Source organism: Diabrotica undecimpunctata, chromosome 8, assembly GCF_040954645.1.
Source record: "Diabrotica undecimpunctata isolate CICGRU chromosome 8, icDiaUnde3, whole genome shotgun sequence".
NCBI lineage: Eukaryota > Metazoa > Arthropoda > Insecta > Coleoptera > Chrysomelidae > Diabrotica > Diabrotica undecimpunctata.
This window is the reverse complement of record NC_092810.1, coordinates 17299424-17325685: the sequence shown is the minus strand read 5'-3', so window position 1 is coordinate 17325685 and position 26262 is coordinate 17299424. Positions and strand designations below refer to the sequence as shown.

At 34.8% G+C, this 26262-nt stretch overlaps 1 protein-coding gene across 2 annotated transcripts in view; it reads right to left on the bottom strand.

Annotated features, from left to right (window-relative positions):
- LOC140447223 (acyl-CoA Delta-9 desaturase-like) overlaps positions 1 to 26262 on the bottom strand; it is a 46789-nt gene that overhangs the window by 8452 nt on the left and 12075 nt on the right. For both annotated transcript variants that reach the window (XM_072539747.1, XM_072539745.1), the window contains exons 2-3: positions 13830 to 14058; positions 2062 to 2192 (exon numbers count right to left, since the gene is read on the bottom strand). In XM_072539747.1, coding sequence (XP_072395848.1) covers positions 2062 to 2192; positions 13830 to 14058 — 360 coding nt within the window. The remainder of the gene's footprint in view (positions 1 to 2061; positions 2193 to 13829; positions 14059 to 26262) is intronic.

Sequence of the window (26262 nt, the reverse complement as noted above, 5' to 3'; positions counted from 1 at the left end):
AGAAGCCGACTCTTCTCTTGACGATTATAATTAATTGGTAAGGCATCAAACAGTTTTATGTCCACAACTAAGTATTTCTATGTTCAATCAAATATACACTGTACCACGACTGCCGAGATTGCGATAAATTTCTGGTGTGAACCACGGTTCTCTTGGATCTTTGGAAAATCTTGGACTTTCTTTTATCCTCTTCATTTATAGCGGATCCAACGTAATGGTTTGGTTAACGTAAAAAACAAACTTGCTCAATCTATTATCTACTATTATCATTAATTTAAATATTTAAACAAAAAGTACTGCTGTACAAAACTACAAATAAACGGCACATACAGCACCATATTCGTGATACTAGAATGGGACAAATAAAAAAATGAAAACAAGTCCCAAACTTACAATTCTACTTCCCAAAAAGATATTCAGCAGTCAATGGAAAAGTTACTAGTTCCCACAAGATCGAGATAAAAACCAACATTAGAGGATAATTTTGCCATTTTACAGGAAATACCAAAAAACTGAAACTATTTCTGCGATTCTTATTCCAAGTGTTGAGAATAAAGCTTTAGGAACGTAAGAGAGTAGTGTGTTGTCAATAGAAGCGTCATCATTTTATGGAAACCTTTAGCTACCTTTCCAGGCTCTATTGGCTCTTGTATTTTCTTTCCTAGTATTTCTTTTAGCATTCTTCACTTCAATTGTTACTAATCGTCTTTGCTGTTTATATATATTTTTATCCTTTTAAGCTTTTTTCTTCTATTTTACCAGAGCTTCTAGTTTATGGATCCACCAAGGGCATTCCTTTCTTTTATAACTGTTACAGTATTTTCCACAGAGTCTCCTTTGGAATTGGGTCTCTTTTGGAGTTGGAGATGATTTTTCCCTGGGTTTAAGAGATTTTTGATGTGTGTAGGTAGAGTGGACTTATTTATGATGGATTTTGTCATTTTTTCAAGATAGGTGGTGGGCTTGTTTGGGACGCGTTTGAGTTCTGTGGAATTGATAAGTTCGAACATTTTGTCGAAATAATTAGAAGGGTTGACAATGAAGGCAGCATTACATTTTATCAGCTGGAATGATGACAATGACATGTCAGTGTTGTTAGTCTCTTGTTCTTTGAGGGCACGTCTTTCTCAAAGACTAATATTTGGCGATGTGGGTTTGGAAGTATGGAGAATTCTGGCGACATATTGTCTGGCAACTTCAGCAACAAACAATTTTCTCCGTTAGGATGGACAAAAAGATTGATTCCTTTTGACAGATATGTGAATATGTGAATTTGGATATGTGAATATCTGAGAAATTGCTTACAACTGTAGAAGGTTGTTAATTCGAAAGGGGCTGTCGATTTTGCTGACAGATAAGTTGGACCAGATTGCGTTTCTGGGTTTGAATTTTGTTGTCGGAAATGTGTTGGGCTTTTTGGTGTAAAAGACGATCGAAAGTGTCCCATAATAATAAATGGATATTATGAGAGTCGATGTCATTGAAGGTTTTAAAAAGTTGGGAATTTGTTGTGTCTAAGTTGCATCGGGTGGAATGAATTCAATTTCGAAGAAGCCAAAAACCAGTTACTCTAATAATTTTGAAAATGGATGAAGATTTAGTGTGATGTTTAATTTGAAGAGATTTTGAAATGACTTGATGGTCACGACACAATTTAAGGAAAGCAAGGCCACAGAGAAGACGGTATTCGCGTGTAAGAAGATTAGAAGATTTAGTAAGAATGAAAAATTCCTCCCCATAGAGGGGACTAGGGGGAAGCGAAAATTATTAAGTTCTCGGGAAGAACCGTGTTGAGATAGACGTTTAATGTTTTCCATCGACGTGTTATTGCTTTTTGATATTCTATCCAACTTATAATTGATATTCTTACGACATAGTTCTCCCTGAATTTTCAGTGATATTGGTATACGTTGCTAGTAAATGGATATACGTCGTAAGCCTAAGAGATAAAGAGATAGTTTAAAAGATGAACTTGGTAATACACCAAAATCAAAACCATGAAAAATAAAAGTACAGATTAAAACGTAACACAGTTGAAAACAAATTATAAGAGGCTCTTACCTGACCAGCCATTGTTTGGCATATCATCAAAATGAGTCTCAGACCAAAGGAGGCTTTAAACGTTCTGTGTGAATAGTACCTGTGAGCACCCATTGTAATTCCTTCTCCAGATATTACAAGAATTAAGAAAGCTAAAATAATAACAAATTATAACTAAAAAGTTATTCTTACATTTAAAGCATTACGTAATAAGTAAAAATCCATTAGGTTGGTTAACGAAAAAAATCATAATTAACTTGTACACCGATTTTTCGGACAGTTAACTTCGAAGACCAAAATATTACTGAAATATAGAAAAAATATATTCAAAATGAACTCTTAAAAGGATCTTAATAAATCCAGTATTTATATGTTTGAAAAAGTATTTAGTGCTTACGTAAATATTTTATATTTATTATCTTTATTTTTTTACCATAATATGACCTTATTTAGTTACTTATTTTAATAACTTATTTGATTGTTTATCTTTTATAAGTTTCCCTACATTCTTTCTTCTTTTATAATCAACGGCTCTTCTCAGAGCCTACACTGACAATGATGACCATAAACATTGAGGGTATTACTTGTAATAAACAGGAAATTTTGTCTGAACTGCGCAAAATCCACAAGTGTGATATATTATGTATACAAGAGACTCACCGTGACATATCAGCACATAGACCTAGAGTTGAGGGAATGCAGCTTATCATTGAACATCCAAGTACAAAACATGGAAGCCCCATATTCGTGAGAAGAGATATTGATGTAACATCAGCTGAAAAAACATGCTACAACGACATTGAAATTCTGACCGTCGAAATAGAAGCCTGCACAGTGACATCTGTGTATAAACCACCCTGGAGAGACTTTGTTTTCTCCCCTCTAAAAAATTTCGCTTCTCAAAAAACCAGATTCATTCTCGGTGATTTTAATAGTCATAATGTTCATTGGGGCTACGCTTCAATTGATAAAAATGAAGATCTTGTGGAATCGTTGGCTGAACAAAACAACCTGGGACTTCTACATGACCCAAAACTGCCCTATTCGTTCCAAAGCAAAATATGGAAGAAAGGTTACAACCCTGATCTCACCTTCATCAGCATGTCTTTAGAGGAACGTTGCGTTAGGAAGGTATATAAGCCTATACCGAAGACGCAACATAGGCCCGTGGGAATAACCGCATGCAACGCTATAAAAGCTCCCAAAATCCCTTTCAAAAGAAGGTTTAATTTCAAAAAAGCGAACTGGGAAAAATTTGCTGATGAATTATAAACACAAGTGAAAAATATAGTCCCGATCCCCAAAAACTATGACGCGTTCATCAAACTTGTAAAACGAATCTTATGTAAACACATACCCAGAGGATGTCAACAACATATCTGGTCTGAACGATCAAGCAAAAGACATTATGACAAAGTACACCGACGAATATAGTAAAGACCCATTTAGCGAAGTTACGGCAGAGATAAGGAAGAGACTGCAGCAAACACTAAGTGCCTCCAGACAACAACGGTGGAGCGAGACTTTAAGTAAAATGGATATGACGCACAATATGGGATGCTTGGAATATGATCAAAAAACTTAATGATGATCCCACAGAGATGAAAAAGCTATGTCCACCAACTGCTTCTGAATGGCAAAACAAACAATAGTTGCAAAACCCATAAGAACTCAAGACCAGGAAACAACTCTCTTGCGAAACCCATTTACCATCGAAGATCTTAAAAATGGTATTGACTGTATCAAAAATGGAAAATCACCTGGGATGGACGAAATCCTAACAGAGCAGATAAAACACCTCGGGCAAAAAGCGAGACAATGGGTGCTCGATCTGTCGCTCTACCTACCAGATTCAAAAACTGTGGCGTAAATCAAAAGTAGTAGTCCTTCTGAAACCTGGGAAAGACCCTGAACTACCGAGTAGCTACCGTCCGATATCTCTGCTATGCCATTTGTATAAATTGTATGAACGCCTCATTTTAAACCGCATCCAGGAAACATTAGATGCAAAACTAATCCCACAACAAGCAGGCTTCAGACCAGGTAAATCATGCACAGGCCAAGTGCTGAACCTAACAGAATACATAGAGGAGAGATTTGAGCAGAAAGAGATAGCTATAACACTGTGCTTAACTATGACCTAGTAAATATCATTAGATCACTGTTGTGTAATAGACGTCTCTACGTTAAGCTAAATGGAAAAAAGAGCAGATGGAGAACCCAAAAAAATGGCCTACTTCAAGGAAGCGTTCTGGCGCCGTCCTTATTTAACATCTATATTAACGACCAACCAATGCACCCTCAGACTGAGAGTTTTTTCTACGCTGACGACCTTGGTATAGCCGTAAAGGGGAAAACACTCACACAAGTAGAGTCGACAATGGAAAAGGCTTTAAACATGATGTCAACTTACCACAAACAAAACTCATTAAAGCCAAACCCTACTACAACCCAAGTATGTGCATTCCATCTCAACAACCAACTGGCGCATGTAAAACTGAATGTTTCTTGGGAGGGACAACGCTTGAAACATACTGATAGGCCCAAATATCTTGGAGTAATACTAGACCGGTCACTAACGTATAAATTCCACTGTCAGAGCACAAGACAAAAGGTTTCTAAGAGAAACAATCTTCTCCGGAAACTTGTAGGGAGCAAGTGGGATACAAACCCTCAGGTCTTGAAGACAACAGCTGAGGCCTTATGTTTCTTAACAGGGGAATATGCTTGTCCCGTCTGAGGTAGATCTAGACATCATTCGCATCTATTCGCATCACCAGACGACCGTAGATGCGCCTCACAATATGTGGAGAAGTTCAGGCAAACTTTCGATGAAAGGCACCAATTATATGAGTTTGACAAACCGCCAGGAATCAGCCGACTTAAATCAAGGAAAAGGTTTATGAGAATTGTCAGTGTCGAACCACCCGAACTGTTTTCCCTACATCCAGAACGACCTAATGGATGAACCTGGACTGGAGAACCTGGCGGACACTCAATCGCATACGCACAGGTGTTGCCCCTGTAAAACAGAACCTCATTAAATGGGGCATCAAGACAGACAGCGACGCACTTTGTGAATATGGGGAAATACAGAACGTGGAGCACCCAAGAGTATGCAGACTTTGCCCATCACAGTGCACCCTCAATGATTTATGGCTCGCAAATACAAAGGGTGTAGACGTAGCCCGATATTAGGCAGAAAAACTGTAGTCGGATCCAGACACGAAAAAGTAAAGTAAGTATAATTTTCCCACGTTAAAATTGGCTGAATTCATATTTTTATTAAATCTGAGAACCACCTATATAGAAATTACTCACAAGTCTGTGAAAAAGTCATTAATGTATCGCTAACTACTCGAGTAAGGGGCTTTCGAGATTTCCTGAGACTTATTAAAATTTATTTATCTCCCAAAAAGGGGATGCTAACGCGATGAATTTCAGACGATGAGTCTATTTAGACCAATCGCACCACGTCGACATAGAAGAACTAAGCAAGAATTCGTGGCACGGGCTTCTATAGTTAAGAAGAATTATACTTTCATTACTTCCCACCTACAGTGGTGTTAAAAAGTCCTGCATCACCTAAGCGCCTTATAGTTTTTGAGGTTTAACACAAGTTTTTTGTATATTTTCGCTAATTCATTTTAAGTTTGTGCTTGTAATTAGCATTATCGGTATACTTACTTATGTTTTTTTAATTACTAGCTCGAAATTCTACAGAAAAGAATAAAATAATCTGATTGAAGGGATTTTCCATAATCCGAGAAAATTATGAGGGGATTATTAAGTTGTTAAAGTACTATTAAATTAAATCTTAATGACAAATTTGCCACATATTTTGACTATATAAACACTGTAGTTACCCTAACACATTTATTCGCTCTTTGATTTTTGATAAAAAGGTCAAAATGTCATCCCAGACCAAACAAACTAAATTATCGGACGAAAAGCGTTTTGAAATTATTTTTCACCATAAAAACGACAAATCTAGTCGCGAAATAGCATCCGCCGTAAACTGTAATCAATCTACAGTAATTAGAGTCATTAAGAAGTATGCTGAACAAGGAAAAATCGACGACAGACCGCGTAGTGGCCCACCAAAGAAAACTTCTGTTCGGGATGACGCTGCGTTAAGAAAAACAAGTCTGGCAGACAGAAGCCTTAATTCCACCCAATTGACGAAGCTGTGGTCTGAATCTACAGGTGTAAGCGTGTGCACTTCCACTGTGAGAAAAAGACTGCTTAGTTTTGGACTTAGAGGATGTAAGGCACTGAAGAAACCACTGCTTTGAAACCTCTGTACAGAAAAGCAAAGATTGCACCGTTTGAAATGGGCCAAGGAACATCGAATCTAAACAGCAGAGCAGTGGCAGAGTGTACTGTTTAGTGATGAATCCACTTTCAATATTAATAATCATGCTGGAAATGCCTACGTCAGAAAATTTTCTGGTGAAGAATTTTCTCCAAAACGTGTTTTTCCCACAATTAAACATCCAACCTCCGTTATGATGTGGGGTTGCATGTCCGCTCGAGGAGTTGGTCGCCTACACGTTGTATCTGGGATGATGAATTCTACCAAATACATTGAGGTATTACAGAATAAGGTGCTGCTTAGTGGAAAAGACCTATTTGGCGAAGAAAAATTTATTTTTCAGGATGACAATGCTCCTTGTCATAGAGCAAAATTGGTTAAAGGTTGGATGGAGAGTAATGAAATTAATAGGATCGACTGGCCATCGCAATCCCCGGACCTCAATCCCATCAAGAATTTGTGGCAAAGGATATCAAACATAATTTCCAAAAGCAAACTCACAAATAAAACGAAATTAATCGAATCTCTAATCCACGCTTGACATCACTGTATTTCCATGGAGAAACTGCAAAAATTTATAAATTCCATGCCCAAAAGATGTGAACTAGTTATTAAAAACAAGGGCCGGCCAATTAAATATTAAAATTAGTTTAAATTACTTCAATGTGATGTACAATATCGTCTTGATGTAAATAGCCTAATTCCTGTAATATTGAATAAAAAATTACATTTTTTTTATTAATCAAACATTTTGCTGTGTTTCAATTTTATAATATTGTGTTATAATAAGTGCTTGTTTGATGTAGATAGTAAATGGTTAAAAAATATTTAAGGTAAATGCCTTAAACTTCTATTTTCATGTATTTGGTAAGGTGATGCAGGACTTTTTAACACCACTGTAAGACCTTTTAACTGTTTATACTATCAGAAAGTAGAGATTTCAAAGACCAAAAAGCGCGCTGACTTTTTAAAAAAACAACTATTTTAACGTGAGAATTGCCAATTGAAAATTGGAGTTCATTTTCGATATTAAATCAAAATAAGGGGAAAAAATAATTATTTTAAATCAAAAAAATTGCAGCCTATTTGGGACATAAAAAATAATTTTTCACCAAATTTCCTAAAAAAAGTTGTTTTGTGGAAGATAAAAATAAAAAACCAAAAACTCGTTACGTGAAAAAATGTAAATAAAAAAGTAGATCTTTTTATTGCCTACAACTTTGGTATTTAACTTTTTTACCCTTAAAAACTCACCCTTACCCTCTTTTAATTTTTGTCATTTTGTCATTTAAAGCATCTCTAGAACGCCATTTTCTTTTACTCCAGTGTTGGTCCATAGCCCTGCTATCCCAAAGACACAGGAGACAAGGTTATTTTGTATAGCCACCTTGTCCCAGGAGAAAGTTCACCATCTTAAAATCAACACAGATCGCCCACTGATGTTGGTTATACTTGATGTTTTGTAGCACCAACGATATTGTTTTATTATCTTCTTTCATTTTTGTAGAATGCCCAATTGGTATACTTCCATATTTGTTGCCATTATGTAGAAGGAGACACTTTAAACTTCGTTTGGAACTGTCGATAAAAAGACGCCTGTACGCCTGTGATCTGTACTCCGATATACCTATTTTTTCTAACAGTTTTTTAATATTGTTACAAAAAACCATATCATCTTGCTGACAAAAAAAGGCCAAAGATCTTTTTCTCTATTACGGTAGTATATAATTTTGGTGTCTGGGTGAAGAAGATTCTTTTTCTTTAGTCTGGAGGCAAGGAACTCGGAAGAATCCTTTGGAAGGTTCAAATCTCCGATAAGATCGCTTACCTCTTCCTGAGTAAAGCGCTCAGGACGTGTTGAATCCCCTTCAAAATCACTGTCGTCTTCCTCAAATCTATTAGTCTGTAGTTCATCAGATAACGTTTCGACATTATCCTCTGGTAATGTAGGTAGCCAGTTGGTGGTCAAAATCAGTTGATTTTTTTTTTTAGCAGCAAGACAATTTTTTTTGTTGGGCTGTGAATAAATGAACTTAGCTTAAAGTGAAATGCTATGAATATATTAAGAAAATTCCTTTAATTTTGTTTAATCAATTAAATAACAAAAGTCTTAAGACCTTTCATCCAAGAAAGGATGGATAATTTTAACCGAGTAAATTATAAAATCATAATTAAAAAAAATGTAGATTCGGGATAAGTAGTTCAATTGCTTTTAATTGGATATTTTGTCCGCCAAAACAAATTATCATTCTCAATCGAATTATAATAAATTTAGATTTGCATACAATGACAATGAGAATATTGTTATATTTGACGTAGATAATATTGTAAAATATTGGGAAATGGACAATGAATCAGAAAGTAAAATAGTTTAATCACCTTGATGAGTATTACTCTGTTTTTAACAGTTCACAGTTCATACAGATGTAGGATAATAAATATACACTATGAATGATATATTTCATATGGAAGTAAAAGAGTGTGGTATCGAGTCTTTCTTGTCTTCTAAAAATTTAAACAGGCCTTTAACAGATATTTGCTTGCTTCAAGAAGTACTTAATCGCAGTGGTATGAAGAATATTTTATACGCTATATTTAGAAGAGTTTGGTAGTAGGATTCAGTAGGATCAAGAATAGAGCAATCAAGAGCAGTGTTTTGAAGATGAGAAAATTTCTGAGTAACCAAAGACTCAATCTGCAAATCTGGTAACGGATGGTAAAATTTTATATCCACTAAATTCTTCTTTATGTTGTCGAAGCCTGGACTGTTAATGTTGACTTAATGAGAAAACTGGAAACTTTTTAGGAGAATTTTGAAGATACCATGGACTAATCATATTACGAACGAAATGGTGCTGCACAGAATAAGAAGAGACAGAGAACTTTTGACCACCATTAAAAGGCAAAAGACAGCATATTTGGGGCACATACTTAGAAATGATAAGTACGAATTGTTGCAGCTGATTATGAAGGGTCAAATCGAAGGAAAAAGGGGTCCTGGTAGACGACAAATATCCTGGCTGAAAAACATTCGAGACTGGACCGGGTTAAACACACAGACGCTCTTAATAAAAACAGAAGATAGAGACGAATTTTCAATGGTTATAGCCAACCTTCATTAGTGGAGACGGCACTAGAAGAAGAAGATTTAGAAGAGTACTTTCTTTACGCGTCCCGTATAGGCTTCAAAGATATCTTCTTTCTTGTGTATTACAAAGTTTGTCAATATTCTATTCGTCGACTTTTCCCTGATATTCGTCGAAGTATTTTCATCTCTGTTGTTTCTAGTAGTCGTCTCTTTTTAGATGTGTCAGGTCTTGTCTCCACCGTGTATGTTCATATAGGTCTAATTGCTGCTTTATTGATTCTTGTTGTTGTGTCTTGTCCTAGGTGTTTGTTATTCCAGATTGTGTCATTAAGAGATCCCGCCTCTTTACTTGCTTTCAAGCTTTGTTGTCGTACTTCGTCTTCAACATCTCCGTAACTAGTTATATCTATTCCCAGATATCTAAACCTTGCTTCCTGCTATATTATTTTCCCATCCATTTCGATTTTACATCGTAGTGGGTATTTAGATGTTGTCATACATTTTTTTTCTGCTGATATTATAATATTGTATTTCTTGGCTGTTGTATTGAAGATGTATGTTTACCTTTGAAGCTCCTCTTCTGTCTCGGCGATTAATGCGGCGTCGTCTGCTAACATAATATTTGGATTTCTTTGTTCCCCATTCTGTAGCCATGACCTTTACATACTACTTGTATTATTTCGTAAATTAATATATTAAAGAGAAGTGGGCTTAACGAGTCACCCTGTCTGACTCCGCTTTTTCTTCTTACGATGCCTATCCGTTCCGGATGTTGGCGATCGATATGGCTATCCTAGCTTTGCTTGCTGCTATTCTGAATAGTCCGGTTGTCGATGTATTAAACCACTTTCTCAGGTTTTGAAGCCAAGATATTCTTCTTCTCCCTGGTCCTCTCTTTTCAAATACCTTGCCCTGAAGAATGAGTTGCAACAAGCCGTATCTCTGTTTATTTCTCATAACATGGCCAAGATATTCTAGTTTGCGCTCTTTGATGGTGTTAATATTCTCGCATTCCTTGTCTATTCTACGTAGGACCTCAACATTAGTCACACGATCCACCCATGAAATTCTTAAAATACGTCTGTAACACCACATCTCGAATGCCTCGAGTTTTATTAAAGAAGCTTCGGAAAGTGTCCAGGCCCCTACTCCGTATAATAACGTAGAAAATACATAGCATCTAATGAGAGAGATTTTGGTAGCAAGTGGTAAATCGTGACTTCTGAAAAGAGACTTCATCATTATGAACGCCGATCTCGCTTTTCCTATGCGTTGTTTTATTTCACTGAAGTGATCCCATTGGCTGTTAATGTTGGTACCAAGGTATGTGTAGCTGTCCACTCTGTCAATTGGATGTTGGTTAACCAAAGCTGTGTATTTAATATTTCGCGCTTACTGACTACCATGTACTTTCTTTTCTTCGTATTAAGATCAAGTCCGTGTTCTCTACTTATATCTGATATACGCGACATTATTCTTTGCAAACCGTCCAGACTATCTGCAAAAACTACTGTGTCGTCGGCATATCTAATGTTGTTTAGACGTATTCCGTTGACTAATACGCCTTCTTGTAGTTCGCCTAGCGCTTGCTCGAAGATATATTCAGAGTATATATTAAATAACACCGGGGACAAAATGCATCCTTGCGTCACTCCTCTATCTATGGAGACCGCCTCTGTCAATTTGTCATCCACTTTAATATTGGCTGTTTGGTTGTAATATAAATTATAGATGATTCTTAAGTCCCTATCATCTAACCCCACTTCTTTCAAGATCTTTATAAGTTTATCATGCTTTACCATGCTTTACTCCGCTAACGTTTTAATTTTCCTAAATTTAAAACTTTCACGGATCTGTACCAAATATTCCGTAAAGACCTTTTATAACTCCCTGTCTAGAGATTAATTTTTATTGTTCTGGATACGTCAAATACGCAAGACTTGATAGTTCCCTTTTTCATAATAAATTAGTTTTGGGTATGAAAATTTGACTTTAAGTGAAATCTCAGAGCTTCAAAATTACTTTTTCATTAAATTTGTTATAAAAGCAGGTTCTTCTTCTTGATGTGCCTATTCTGTGCAATCTTTATCTTATCTGCAGCAGCGCGAAAAAGCTGCAGAGATGTTGTATTGAACCAGATTCTAAGGTTCTTTAACCAAACTTACCTTCTACCTTCTTCTTCCTGGACCTGGTTTTCCAAATATTTTTTCTTGCAGGATGGCTTTAAGGAGAGCATATCTGGATTCATTGTGCATAACATGTCTGAAGAATTGTAACTTTAGAGATTTGATGATGGTCAGTATAAAAGCAGGTAATACGGCTTATTTTGTCAGTTCAGCTCTTGGCCTGTCTGCTGAAATGACTTATGATGTTTATATTAATGCTCAATGGCTTGTGCTGTTTATTTGAGGTAAAATCTGCATTTTTGTCGGTTTATAACAAATGGTGTTATAACAATTTTTGTTTTAACGTTTCAATTTTCCTAGTTTAAAAACTTTGGCGGTTCTGTACCAAAATATTCCGTAAAGAGCTTTTATAACTCTCTGTCTAGAGATTAATTTGTATCGCTTTGAGTACGTCAAGTATCCAATACTTGAAAGTTTTCCTTTTCGTAATAAATTAATTCTAGGTGTGGAAACTTCACTTTAAATAAAATCTCAGAGCTTAAAAATTACTTTCTCATAAAAAATGTTATAAAAGCAGGCTCATTTCGTCAATTTAGTTCTTGGCCTGTCTGCTTAAATGACCTGTGATGTCTATATTCATGACCAATGGCTTGTGTTGCTTTAGTTATGGTGAAACCTGCATTTTATGTGGTAATATTAGTCGTTTTATTGGTAATTTATTCGATAAATGAAGGGAAATCCCTCTAGAGTTAGAACAGTCAAGCATGTTTCTTTTTTATGTATGGAACATATAAATCCAATATTTCTATCTTCTGGTAAGGGGCGTTCTTGCCATACCTGTTTTAATAGTTTGTAAAAAACGGTTACAAATGTTTGACCTCTACATTTAAATATTTTTGTGGGTAGGTTGTCTCCTCAGAGTGACTTGTTTGTAGCTAGAGACTTAATTGATTTATTTATCTCTTCCAAAAGTAGTAGCACAGTTTTCTTTTGTTCTAGTTCCATATCATATCTACAGTCAGCTCTACTTTCTCCATTAAGTAGCGTAATAAAATGTTCCTGCCACCTTTTCATTACTTCTACTCTGTTGTTCAAAAAAATTCCATTATGAGTCTTAACTTGGTTCGCTTGTGGCTTGAAAACTTTTGTTTTGTGTTACTTGCTTTTAAAATTTTTTGTGTTCGTGTTCTCTATTTAATTTTTTAATTTCTTTGAACTCTTTTTTGATTTGTTGTCGCTTTTTCTATTTGTGCTTTTGTGTTCTCTCTCTTCTCTTTACTGAATATTCTTCAACATTACACATATCTGTTGATGATTTTCAGACATCTGTCATTCTTCTCTTTGGTTACTCGTTTGCATTCCTTATAAAACCAGTTGTTTCGCTGCCTTTTAGGTTCCTCACCCAAAACTTCATCTGCGGTATTTTGCAGCGTGGTTTTTATAAATTCCCAAGTTGTGTTAAATTATCAAATTTAAGTTAAGTCAATTATCATTATAGAATAAATCAATAAAAAGGTAATATTTTATGAATATGATGTACGTCTGAACGTTATAATAGTATATTACTTTATGAGGCGGAGAAGCATGACTTTTCTTGACGCGCCCGATATTACGCGCCGAACGAAGTGAGGCGCGTAATAGAGGGCAAGTCAAGAAAAGTCGCTCCTTTGCCGAATAAAGTATACTATTTTTTCTTCAAACGTAACAATTTTCAACCATAAATAGTACAATTCATACGCTATTTTTACTCGAAATTAACTGTGACCACTATCAAAGTCGTCTAGATGTTAGAAATTAAAATAATTAAGTCGTCGGTGGGATTTGCGTCTCCCTGGTTACAGTTGTTTGACAGTTGTTTGCAATTATTAAAGACAGAATGCTCAAAAAATTTTATACCCTAATGATTCGCCAACATCGGGAATGATTGCTGAAAGTTGTTCTCGACCATCAGTATCATCAACAATTACCAATGCGTATCAAGAGTCGGGAACATTTTTGCACGGTTTCAATTTTGAAAATACCTCATTAACTAATTGTACTTTTAATATTACTATAAATAAAAATGATGTTTAATTGTTGTTAATGACATTTGTATTGTTGCTTTGTGACATGTTTCATATTGTTGCCATGACAATATTTTTCCCTCCGCCGTAAAGAAATGGGAAAAAAAACTGCTGCCGGCGGAGACATCAAACTTTGACAGGATCAAGTTAGATAAGTAATGTCATCATTATTTGACGTTTGAAGAAAAAAAACTTACCCCAAAGGAATGTGAAAAATTTTATTCGAAATGTAAGCAATAAAAATAAGCCGTATAAAGCCACCATGTGAATCATAAGAAATCCTATTGCATTTTTCCAAACTATAACTCGTTTAAAATTTGGATCGGTGCCTACTTTTTCTGTTTCCGATGAATGATTATAGTGGTCGATGTGGTCTTTTTGTTTCGGTATTCCTTGTAAACCACTAACGTCCTCCATACTCATGATCTAAAAAATTAAGAAAAATTTTTTATCAAATATCTCGTTGGTAATATTATAAATCAATTTGGAACAAATGGATATTTGAAAAAAATAAATGGAACAATTATAAAATAAATTCTGGATTATGGTTTTATAATATTGATTCCCTGGTTGGGTTCGTATTTTGTTTTCGGTGTTTATAGCTTTTAGCATATCAAGACAAACAAATGGTGTAACATTAAATGATATATTATGATAGTGACTTTTCATATAGGTATTTATAGTTGGTGAAGTAGTACACTACATTAGTCGGCAGTTTCCAGAAGTAACCAAAAGCCTTGTTGCTTCAATATTTCAATCACTGGGGAGGGATTTCTGCATCCATATTTCTTTTATGAGCCGCTGTAGTGCCTTTTGGTATCGTTCACATTATAATATAAAACTAATTAAAATTTTCAGTGTCCATTAAAATGGGAACAAGAATCATAGGAGACTTCACCACAACAAAAGGGCTCCTGCAGGGTTGTTCCACATATCCAACCCTATTCAAAATATACTTAGAGAAAGCCTTGACTACAAGGAAAAGAAAATACGAAGGCATGGGAGTAACGGTGCGGAACGAATAAATATATACGTTAAGCTTTGCAGACGATCAAGTAGTGATTGCACAAGACCAAGACGACCCCAGCTACATGATGAAGAATCTACAAGAAGAATATACCAAGGCTGGCCTAGATATTAACCTCGCGAAAACATAGTACCTATCTACAAGTGAAAAAGACATAGAAGATCTACAGATTGATGACAACGTAACAATCAAAGGAAAGGATAAATTCAAATACTTGGGGTTTATAATCACGAAAAAGGCAACAACAGAGAAAGAAATTACACAAAGATTAGGACAAACAAGAACAGCAATCCGACAACTTAACTCAGTATGGTGGGGTAGACACACAGTATTATGACATATGGGGCTGAAAATTGGATCATAAACAAGAAAAACAGCAGTAAGATCGTAGCAACAGAGATGGAATGCCTGCGAAGATGCTGCAGAGTAACAAGAATGAATAGGAGAAGTAATGACTAAATAAAGCAAAGAACATCAATAGAAACAGATATACTAACATATATAGAACAAAAAAGACTAAAGTGGTATGGACATGTAAAAAGAACTAGCGACAGCAGATGGATAAAGAGAATAACAGAATGGAGCCCCATAGGAAGGAGGAAAAGAGGACGACTCCGAAAATCCTGGAGGAACGAAGTAGACGTAGATGAAGTAGAAGTAGAACGAAGTAGAGAAATATACATATATATATATATATATATATATATATATATATATATATATATAAAATTTTCAAGATGAATGAATTCTTACTGATCGAAATACTAAAATTCAATTCCACCCCATTGTTTTCATTCATGTTTTAACCAAATAACTATAATGATAGCATTAGTGATTTCTAAGAAGTTGATGATATAACAATTTAACCTTAGATTATAGATTTCTCAAACCTCATTTACCTTATTTATTTATTTACCTCATTACAAAAAAGAATACAGCAAATTCATACAAATATTTAGGAACAGTAATCAACAACAAAGGAGACATCGAGGACGATCTTAACAACAGGATTGGAAAACACAGGAAAACTATTCCAAGCACTAAATAGAGGATTCCTTAATAACAAAGAAATATCAACAAAGACCAAGATGACAATATACAAAACAATATATAGACCTACAGTGACATATGGAGCAGAAAATTGGATATTAAACAAAAGACATCAGAGCAGAATTCAGGCAGCAGAGATAAAATACCTCAGAAGAACGATAGGAGTAAAAAGAACTGATAGAATCAGAAATGAAGAAATAAGAGAAAGACTCAAAATCAAACCGATACTCGAGTCAATCAAGGAGAAAAAATTGGCATGGTTCGGACATCTAACTCGGATGGACAATAATAGACAAGTAAAAAAAATATGGGACGCCAAACCAATAGGGAAGAACAGAAGAGGAAGACCCATTAAAGAATGGAACAGTGAGATCTCGCAGATACTGCAGATTAAGGGTAAGACTTGGCAGGAAGCAACACAGATGGCATCCAATAGGAAGGAATGGAGAAAGTTCGTTAAGAGCTAGGAAACCTCAGAAGACTGTCAAATATTGTAATTTCATTAATTGTATTTTAAACGGCCCAACACCAAAAGGTACAAATGGGTCTACTGATTAAGTAAGTAAGTAAGTGTTTACTTCATTTAAGTTTAATTTTATTGCAATAAATATAATAGCCACTTAACAAACAGCTGAAAAAGCATGTAAAGTAAATACCTATTCGAAAGAAATATTTTTTTGGCCACTCGCACGGGGGCGATTACAAACAAAATTACAAGAGGTATAGTAGCATTAATAAGTTATGTCATATAAAAATATTTTAGAGTTTATGATACAATACTATTTTTCTGAAGCTATTTTCTTTTGGCATTTTAAAGTAATTACTATTTAAATGGGAATAAGCCACAATTAAAGGTTAAAGTGCGTTTATTGACGTTTCAATTTCCACTTCGGAAATCTTTCTCAAAATACAAACATTAGTCAAACTAATAACGAAGTGGAAATTGAAACGTCAATAAACGTACTTTAACCTTTAATTGTGGCTTATTCCCATTTAAATAGTAATTACAATAATATTTTTCTAAAAAACTGAAGAACTCTGTCTATCTGGTTTGGATGACTGAGAATGTCGCCTAGCTGCTTTTGAGATTTAGCTGTCATGTTACTTCACTGTATTGATTACATTAGGTAAAAATTTGTTTCACTGTTAGTTGGCACTGGCCTGTTTGACAGATAGGCCGGACATCTAATGGCATCAAGATGCTGTGTGTTAATTTGGTGTGGCCCATACGGATTCTTCGTAGATGAAGTCTTGTCTACATAGTCATACGGGACCCGTATATAATAGCTTATACAATGAGAGCTGGATTGCACGTAAGGATGTACTTCAGGAGCTCCAGTGGTTTTGCCATAATCTCCTGGTAAATCTGTATGCTTCTGTTTTTATATCTGCAATTTGTATGTGAGTTGTTGATGTGGTATCTGTTAAAGTCGTTTTAGAATGGTGATGTGCGAGTTGTTGCCAGGTATCCCAATATGAGACGGAATCCATATAAAGGTAATCTTAGTGTTTAATGTAGAAAGATGGTGGTAAGAGTGATAAATATTTTGGATAAGGGGTTGATCGGTAAGTAATTCCGGGATGCATAAAATAGAAGCTGGATAGTCTGTACAAATGGCAACATTTTTATTCAGGAGGTTAACGTGCTTACCAGCTTGTAGGACCCTACATAATTCTCCAGCATGTACGCTACACAAAAGAGGAATAAAAGAAGTACAAATGATATTGTTTACTATTGTTATAGGATATATTATTGAGGAGGGTGTGGTACAGGTTGTTGTGAATAAACGGTAGACAGCATTGAGGGGGTTAGAAAAGACAGATGCAGCGTAGGAAAGGAGAAGGCCTTCTCTTGCGAAGACACACGCACAGTGTCTTCGCAAAAAGAGTTCCACCATGGGACACTCTTCCATTCAGCTGAAATGACTGATTTCCCGATGTGTGCCTCGGCAGCAACGCAGATGGATGGGTGATGTCTATATTAATAGTATCAGTTAAAGTGTTTTTATGTAAGAAATGGTTAATTTCACTCATATAATTAGACTAATTACAATTTTTTAAGCGCCAAAACTTTTGTCGATATTGGAGAATGTGATCTATATGAGTTAGTTATAAAGATTGGAAAATGATTGCTGTCGTGGAGATCATCAGATGTAAGTCATGTTACTATAGGAGCTAATTTTGGGTCTCTAAAACTTAGATGAATGTTAGAGAAGGAACCAGTAGAAATATTAAAGTATGAGAGCCCGTGTATAATAGACATATATCAGTGCAGTTAATAACATTTTTGATAATTTTACCGCTACCATAATGTGTGATTGGAAACCCACAGTTCATTATGAGTATCGAAATCTCTAACAAGTATGTAGGGGCTATGCAGTTCAAATATAAGGTTCACGAGTTCTTTGAGAGAGTAGTTGGGATCTATAAATTACAGATAGCTTCTAATTTAAAAGGAAGTGGAAGGTGTGATGAGAAAATATAGGAAAAAATAAAGATAGAAGTGCCCAATTGGTCCTAATAAAGTGATACTCCTCGAAACAGATGCAGCGTAGGAGGAAGTTTGGAATTCTTTAAATGTCTGGTTTAAATTGTGATGTTAGGTGTTGGATTCTCTCCAACAGAGGGAAGAAGCCATAGCAATTCCACTGAATTAGGTTGCATATAAGAATGAGACAAAAAGTGAAGTAAAACTATACAGACAGAAGAAACAAAGAATAAATGAGAGAGAAGGAAAGGGATTACTATTCATTGTGTGTGCTGTGATTAGATTCGATATCAGAGAGGTTATCGAAGGAGGCACTTATATAATCTTATAAACCAGCGGAGGTAGGCTGTTATTTTAACCTTTTTAAGATTCCAAAGACAAGTTAATTAAAATTGAGTGTAAAATTAGCCGGATTATCTGTGTAAACCGTTTCTATAATAAAAATACAATAAGGTTTCATAAAGTAGTACGATCGAAGACCAAGACCAAGAGTTAGGTAGAAGATCACAACTTCGAAGGAAGTAAAGGAGTTTAAATACCTGGGGGCGATAATCACAGCGGACAACCACATAGAAAAAGAGGTCTCAGCAAGGATAGCTGCGGGAAGTAGAGCAGTATACTCCCTTTCAACATTATTAAGATCGAAGCTGCTAAAAAGAAAATCTAAATTAACACTGTACAAGTCGATTACTCGCCCAATTATTACATATGGCAGTGAAACATGAACTATCAATCAGCGGGAAATAAATAAGCTTCTAGTATTTGAAAAAAAGGTTTTCAGAATAATATTTGGCCCTCGAAGAGATGAATTCACAGGGGATTGGAGAAGACGCTGCAATGCTGAATAGGTGACTTTTTATGGAACTGAAAACATAGTTAGACATATCAAGGCAAACCGAATAAGATGGGCAGGTCACTTGGTACGATCAGAGGATGACAGAGTGTTAAAGACAGTGTTTTTTGAAAGACCAGATGGTAGATCAGTAGGCCGACCGAGAAGAAGATGAAAGGATGATGTTGAAGCCGATTTATCTAGAATTGGGGTACAAGAATGGTAAATAGAAGCGCAAGATCGTAGAGGATGGAAGGCGATAGTGGATGCGGCGAAGACTCAGCCCGAGTTGTAAAGCCGGTGAAGAAGATGAAGAAGAATACGATCGAAGATTAGATTTGGACTTTTTTTTGGCTGGTTTGTGTGGAATCGAGAATGTCGAAGGGGGAGAAGTTGAATGTTGCAAGAGTAACTGGCGGAGAAAGAATAGTAGGAGTGTCAGGAGGACTATCGGTAGAGTGTTCTCTTTTTTGTGTTACTGTCAATATGGGTTTTGAATTAGTATAAAAAGAGATGAGATGGATAAATTCATAATGATAGCCAGGGTGGGTGTGTCGTTAACGCTGATGGACTCAATTTCTAAAGATGGAATTTCTTTTGATGATGTTAGGAAGTCAGCTGAAAATGAAGAAGAAGGGAGGAGCATTAGCTGCAATAAGTGTGTGGTCTGGTCCACTGGGGACTTTGGGACAAGACTCCGCGATATATCATTTAAGCTTACAAAGAAAACACTCTAGTCTGTCAGTGGATAAAAAGATTTTGAATGGTGTATTTTCATAGTTAATTAGAAGGGAAGATTGCACTTTGAAGTCCTCTTTGTTAGGGATTACAAATTTTACCCTATGAAAGCTCATGATATGTGCATATTAATTACCCGATTTTTCCATATTTTACAAAAGTAACAGGTGCTGCTAGCTGCAAGCCAATATCTTTTAGGGACTGTCTGATTAGTGAATACGGGATGAAAGGACATACGTTTGATATAAGGATTCTTTTGGCCGGAAAAATAAGCCTGTGATAGGGACGAATGTGGAATTAATTATGTATCTTTTTCAATAGTTGATCAACGCTGTCGGTAGATGTCAGAAAAATGCAGATTCGATTATTCGATTATTCGATTATTCAAAATGCGAGATGCAAAAGTAATATTTTTTGAGTGATCTATTTCACCAATTTAATATATTCAAATAAAACAATAATGAAGTGCATGGCAATAGCTTTTTCCCTGTTAGGAAACGAATGGGAAGAGACCTAGAAAGTGCTGCAGCGACATATGATTTTAAATTGTAATTGGAGTTGTTTTGTGTAGATAAAGATGGTTGAGCGCTGTTCGTGATTTATTTAGTCCTAGTTACCAAGACTGCAACACAATATATGAGAGTACCTAATAGACCCTCTCCCAAATTGTAAAGGAAGAAAAAAGGATCTCATCTAATATCTCCGGATTTTCACTGGTGTCTTTAATTACACCAATATAGCCACAATCAAATTAGACTTTTAAAACATTAAATCAAATTAAATACTCGTTTCCTTATCACATTGTAATCGAATCACTTCGCGTCGTATTGTTAACTGGGCGATGAATGAATTTGCCTGTTTAGTACTGTTTAAATCTTTAAATCATTTTTTTTTTGTTTATTTACGCTGCAACCACAAGGGTTATTAGCGACCTAAAAAAATATAATACAAGTAAAGTTAGAAAAAATTACAATAATTGATACACTCCTGAGTCTTTAAGATAACTTATTGTGTTTTTTAATGTTCATGTTTTTTCCTAAGTCTTCCTTTATATTAGTTGTGATAGTGTACTTCCCTCTTGCTGCTTTGTATGTTTTGCACCGAGTTAAAATCAAACCGATACTCGAGTCAATCAAGGAGAAAAAATTGGCATGGTTCGGACATCTAACCAAACCAATAGGGAAGAACAGAAGAGGAAGACCCATTAAAGAATGGAACAGTGACATCTCGCAGATACTGCAGAGTAAGGGTAAGACTTGGAAGGAAGCAACACAGATGGCATCCAATAGGAAGGAATGGAGAAAATTCGTTAAGAGCTAGGACACCTCAGAAGACTGTCAAATATTGTAATTTAATGAATTGTATTTTAAACGGCCCAACAACGAAAGGTACAAATGGGTCTACTGATTAAGTAAGTAAGTAAGTATTTACCTCATTTAAGTTTAATTTTAATGCAATAAATATAATAGCCGCTTAACAAACCACTGAAAAAGCATGTAAAGTAAATACCTATTCGAAAGAAATATTTTTTTGGCCACTCGCACGGGGGCGATTACAAACAAAATTACAAGAGGTATAGTAGCATTAATAAGTTATGTCATATAAAAATATTTTAGAGTTTATGATACAATAATATTTTTCTGAATCAATTTTCTTGTGGCATTTTAAAGTAATTACTATTTAAATGGGAATAAGCCACAATTAAAGGTTAAAGTACGTTTATTGACGTTTCAATTTCCACTTCAAAAATCGTTCTCAAAATACAAACATTAGTCAAACTAATGTTTGTATTTTGAGAACGATTTCCGGTGGAAAAGTGGAAATTGAAACGTCAATAAACGTACTTTAACCTTTAATTGTGGCTTATTCCCATTTAAATAGTAATTACAATAATATTTTTCTAAAAAACTGGAGAGCTCTGTCTATCTGGTTTGGATGACTGAGAATGTCGCCTAGCTGCTTTTGAGATTTAGCTGTCATGTTACTTCACTGTATTGATTACATTCGGTAAAAATTTGTTTCACATGTTTTGCACCGAGTTAGTATATGCTCCACGGAGAGTGTTATTTGGTGTTGGAGCCACGGTTTTACTAATTGTTCGATTTCCTATTTCTGACTTGAAGTCACTCGAAAAAACCTCATTAATAAGAATGGAGTCCTAGCTAAAGGATGCTAAGCGGGCTAGTTCATCTGCTTCTTTATTTCCTTGTATACCTGAATGTGATGGAACAAACATGAAGTCAACAGTGATCTTATTATTTTTTAAAAGAATTATTTACCATTTTATTATGAGTTGGAATCTTCTTCCGGCAATGAAGTTTTCACTGCAGAAAGTAAACCTATGTGTTTGCCAAGTTAACCAATTTGGTGCTTTTGGTTTCCATTCTTTTGTCGATATAGTGTGGATATAATTCCGTTAGAAACTTTATAAATGCATGAGAGTCTTCTGAGTACAATTTTGTTACGCTGATTATGTCTTTTGATCCTTTCGAATAGATCCACTACGTAATTGAAGCTTAACTATTGCTTTTTCCTTTCTACATACTCTCTAACTGGTTCTAGTAATGTTTGGAGACTTGGTATCTCATCTCTTAAGTCTTTGTCATCAGTTTTGGTTTTTTTCTTTAATTGAAGCTTTGGTTTTGCAAATTTTTCTTCGGGGGTTCTTTTTCCGGTTGCTTTGTTTGAAGTTATCTGGGCCTCGTAAGAATTCATATGTGTATTTTTATTTGGGGGTAAGTGTTGACTTGTTTCGAGTGAGGTTGATTTATGTTTTTGGGTATTAGAGGATGACTCAGAGGTTGTAGGTGTTGCGATTGTAGTGTTAACTGATGAAGTGGTCAAATGTATAGATGTGTTTTGTAGTGAGCATTGCTGGGTTTGGTTTATTAATAAATTTGGGATTTTTACTGTTTGTAATGTGCTTTGTGAAGACGTAGTAAGTGTGGAGGGAGTGGTATTTGAAATTGTGGGAGTATTTTGTAGATTATCTTGTTGAGTATGATTTATTGATGAATTTTGTCTCATTTCTATTTGCATTGTGACTATCATTGTGAGGATGGTTAGAAGGTGAAATATTTGAACAATTAGCTGCCTGGTGTCCAATTAATTTGCATTTGAAACATGTTTCGTTTTGGACTATAAATATGCGATATGATGTTTGTTTTAATTAGATGATAAAAGATTCAGGTAGTACCAAGTTGTCTGGAAAAGGTAAAACGATAATGTGTCTTCGGAAGCTTATAATATGACCGAAGGCAGGATTGGTTGCTCCTATTTGTAGGTATGATATGTCTGAGAGAGTATTTAAACCTAGTTTTACTAATTCGTCCATTATTAAGTTAGAAGGTATGCTTGGACATGCATTGGACAGAATTAAGCGGACTGATGGAGTTATTAATCTTCTCGCTTCTAGTATATTTCCATTTACTATTATCTTCTTTGTTTTTGCTATGAATTTGTCTACTTGAATTTTAGATGATTAGATATATGCATATTCTACCGTTTGATATACGGGATGCGAAAATTATATTTTTTGGTTCTATATGCTGACTCAATCCTTCAAGATAGTCATTTATTGTACAATTCTCTAGAGTGTTAAATAGAATAGCTTGATCTCTGTTTGGGATTAATATACCACGTGGTTGACTAACTGCTTTTGAGTATGATGCATTTTGTGGTAGCTGACTGGAAGATGACATCTTTTAAATCGATTTAAAATCCGACTAAAACCGGTGCTATTTTACAGCTTTCGCTGTGATACCAGTAAAGTTCATGAAAATTGGAAAATACTTATAACTAATTGCAGTGATTTACTTAAATATCTAAATCCAAATAGATGAAAAAAAAAAGTATATTTTATCCACTCACGATTCCAATATTCAGTATACAAATCACTTTCACTTAGTTTTTTACTTAATTACTTTTAAATTTACTTCAATAATTACTATTTAACTAGCACGATAAGTGAGTGCCTAAAAACCTTTTTAAATCCGTAAGGAACGTTAAAAAGCGAGTTTAAACTTTGACAGTGAAGAACGTCAAAAAACTGTCAAAGTGTTTAGACGCATTTCAAAGTTTCTCTTAAAAATTTAAATATTTAAACGATTATTTCTTCAGTTCTGAACATGTAAATAGTGAATTATATTAAAATCAAAATCATGTTCGAGTCTAATCTAAAATAGCTCGCAAAGAAGGTAATTTTATAGTGGTTTAATAACTTAAGAAAAGTAATTAAGTATAAAAGTGAAAGTGATTTGTATACTGAATATTGGAATCGTGAGTAGATAAAATATACTTTTTTCATCTATTTGGATTTATATATTTAAGTCAACAATTGCAATTAGTTATAAGTATTATCCAATTTACATGAACTGGTATGACAACGAAAGCTGTAAAACAGCACCGGTTTTAGTCGGATTTTAAAATCCATTTAAAAGATGTCATCTTCCAATCAGCTACCACAAAATGCATCATACTCAAAAGCAGTTAGTCAACCACGTAGTATATTAATCCCAAGCAGAGATCAAGCTATTTTGTTTAACACTCTAGAGAATTGTACAATTAATGACTATCTTGAAGGATTGAGTCAGCATATAGAACCGAAAAATATAATTTTCGCATCCCGTATATCAAACGGTAGAATATGCATATATCTATCATCCAAAAACCTAGTAGATAAATTCATAGCAGAAACAAAGAAAATAATAGTAAATGGAAATATACTAGAAGCGAGAAGATTAATAACTCCATCAGTCCGCTTAATTCTGTCCAATGTATGTCCAAGCATACCTTCTAACATAATAATGGACGAATTAATAAAACTAGGTTTAAATCCTCTCTCAGACATATCATATCTACGGATAGGAGCAACCAATCCTGCCTTTAGTCATATTCTAAGCTTCCGAAGACAAATTTTCGATTCACCTTTTCCAGACAACTTTGTACTACCTGAATCTTTTATTATCGAGTTGGAACAAACATCATACCGCATATTTATAGCCCAAAACGAAAATTGTTTCAAATGCAAATTAACTGGACACCAGGCAGCTAATTATCCAAATATTTCACCTTCTAACCATCCTCACAATGATAGTGCAATGCAAACAGAAATAAGACAAAATTCATCAATAAATCCTACTCAACAAAATAATCTACAAAATACTCCCGCAATCTCAAATACCACTCCCTCCACACTTACTACGTCTTCTCAAACCACATTACAAAGAGTAGCAATCCCAAATTTATCAATAAACCAAACCCAACAGTGCTCACTACAAAATACATCCATACATTTGACCACTTCTTCAGTTAACACTACAATCGCAACACCTACATCGTCTGAGTCATCCTCTTAATACCCAAAAACATAAATCAACCTTACCCGAAACAAGTCAACACTTACCTCCAAATAAAAATACACATTTGAATTCTTACGAACCCCAAGTAACTTCGAACAAAGCAACCGGAAAAAGAACCCTAGAAGATGCAATCACGCCACCCTCCGAAGAAAACTTTGAAAAACCTAAGCTTCAATTAAAGAAAAAAACCAAAACTGATGACAAAAACTTAAGAAATGATATACCAAATCTCCAAACATTATTGGAACCAGTTAGAGAATATGTAGAAAGGGAAAAGCAATTGTTAAGCTTCGATCAAGTAGTGGATCTATTCGAAAATATACAAGGATCAAAAGACATAATTAGCGTATCAAAATTGTACTCTGAAGACTCTTATGTACTTATAAAGTTTCTAACGGAATTACATTCATACCACATCGACAAAAGAATGAAAACCATAAGCACCAAATTAATACGAAAACTTGGCAAACACATAGGTTTACTCTCTACAGTGAAAACTTCATTATCGGAAGAAGATTCCGACTCATCGGTAAATAATTCCTCTAAAGAATAATAATATCACTGTTGACTTCATGTCTGTTCCATCACAAGTCTTAGGAAAAAACATGAATATTAAAAAACATAATAAGTTATCTTAAAGACTCAGAACTGTATCAATTATTGTAATTTTTTCTACCTTTACCTGTATTATATTTTTTAGGTTTATAACCCTTGTGGTTGCAGCGTAAATAAATAAAAAAAGAAACTTTGACATTATTTGACGTTGGAAATATTTTTAAGTTTCCACGTTCCCCGTAAATAATAATATAGGTAGCCACACCTGAAACTGTCTGCTTCTAAAATTTAATAACTCTTTGGCGATTGTGAAAACACTATAAAGTGTGCAGTCCTTGAAGACCTTAAGACCTTCTATAAGTAGATTTAATTTTGGTCCCTTATACATTACTTCAAATTTTTAATAAAATTATCATATCATGAATATGCGTTACATAAAGTCCAAAAAAATTATAATTAACGTAAGTGCTTTGTTGTAAATATTAGTTGTTGTTATCATGACTTTCTACTTTTTAAAGGTCTACTTCCATTATTGGAAAATTCTAGTCTTATAATATATCTTAACCATAAATATGTCAAT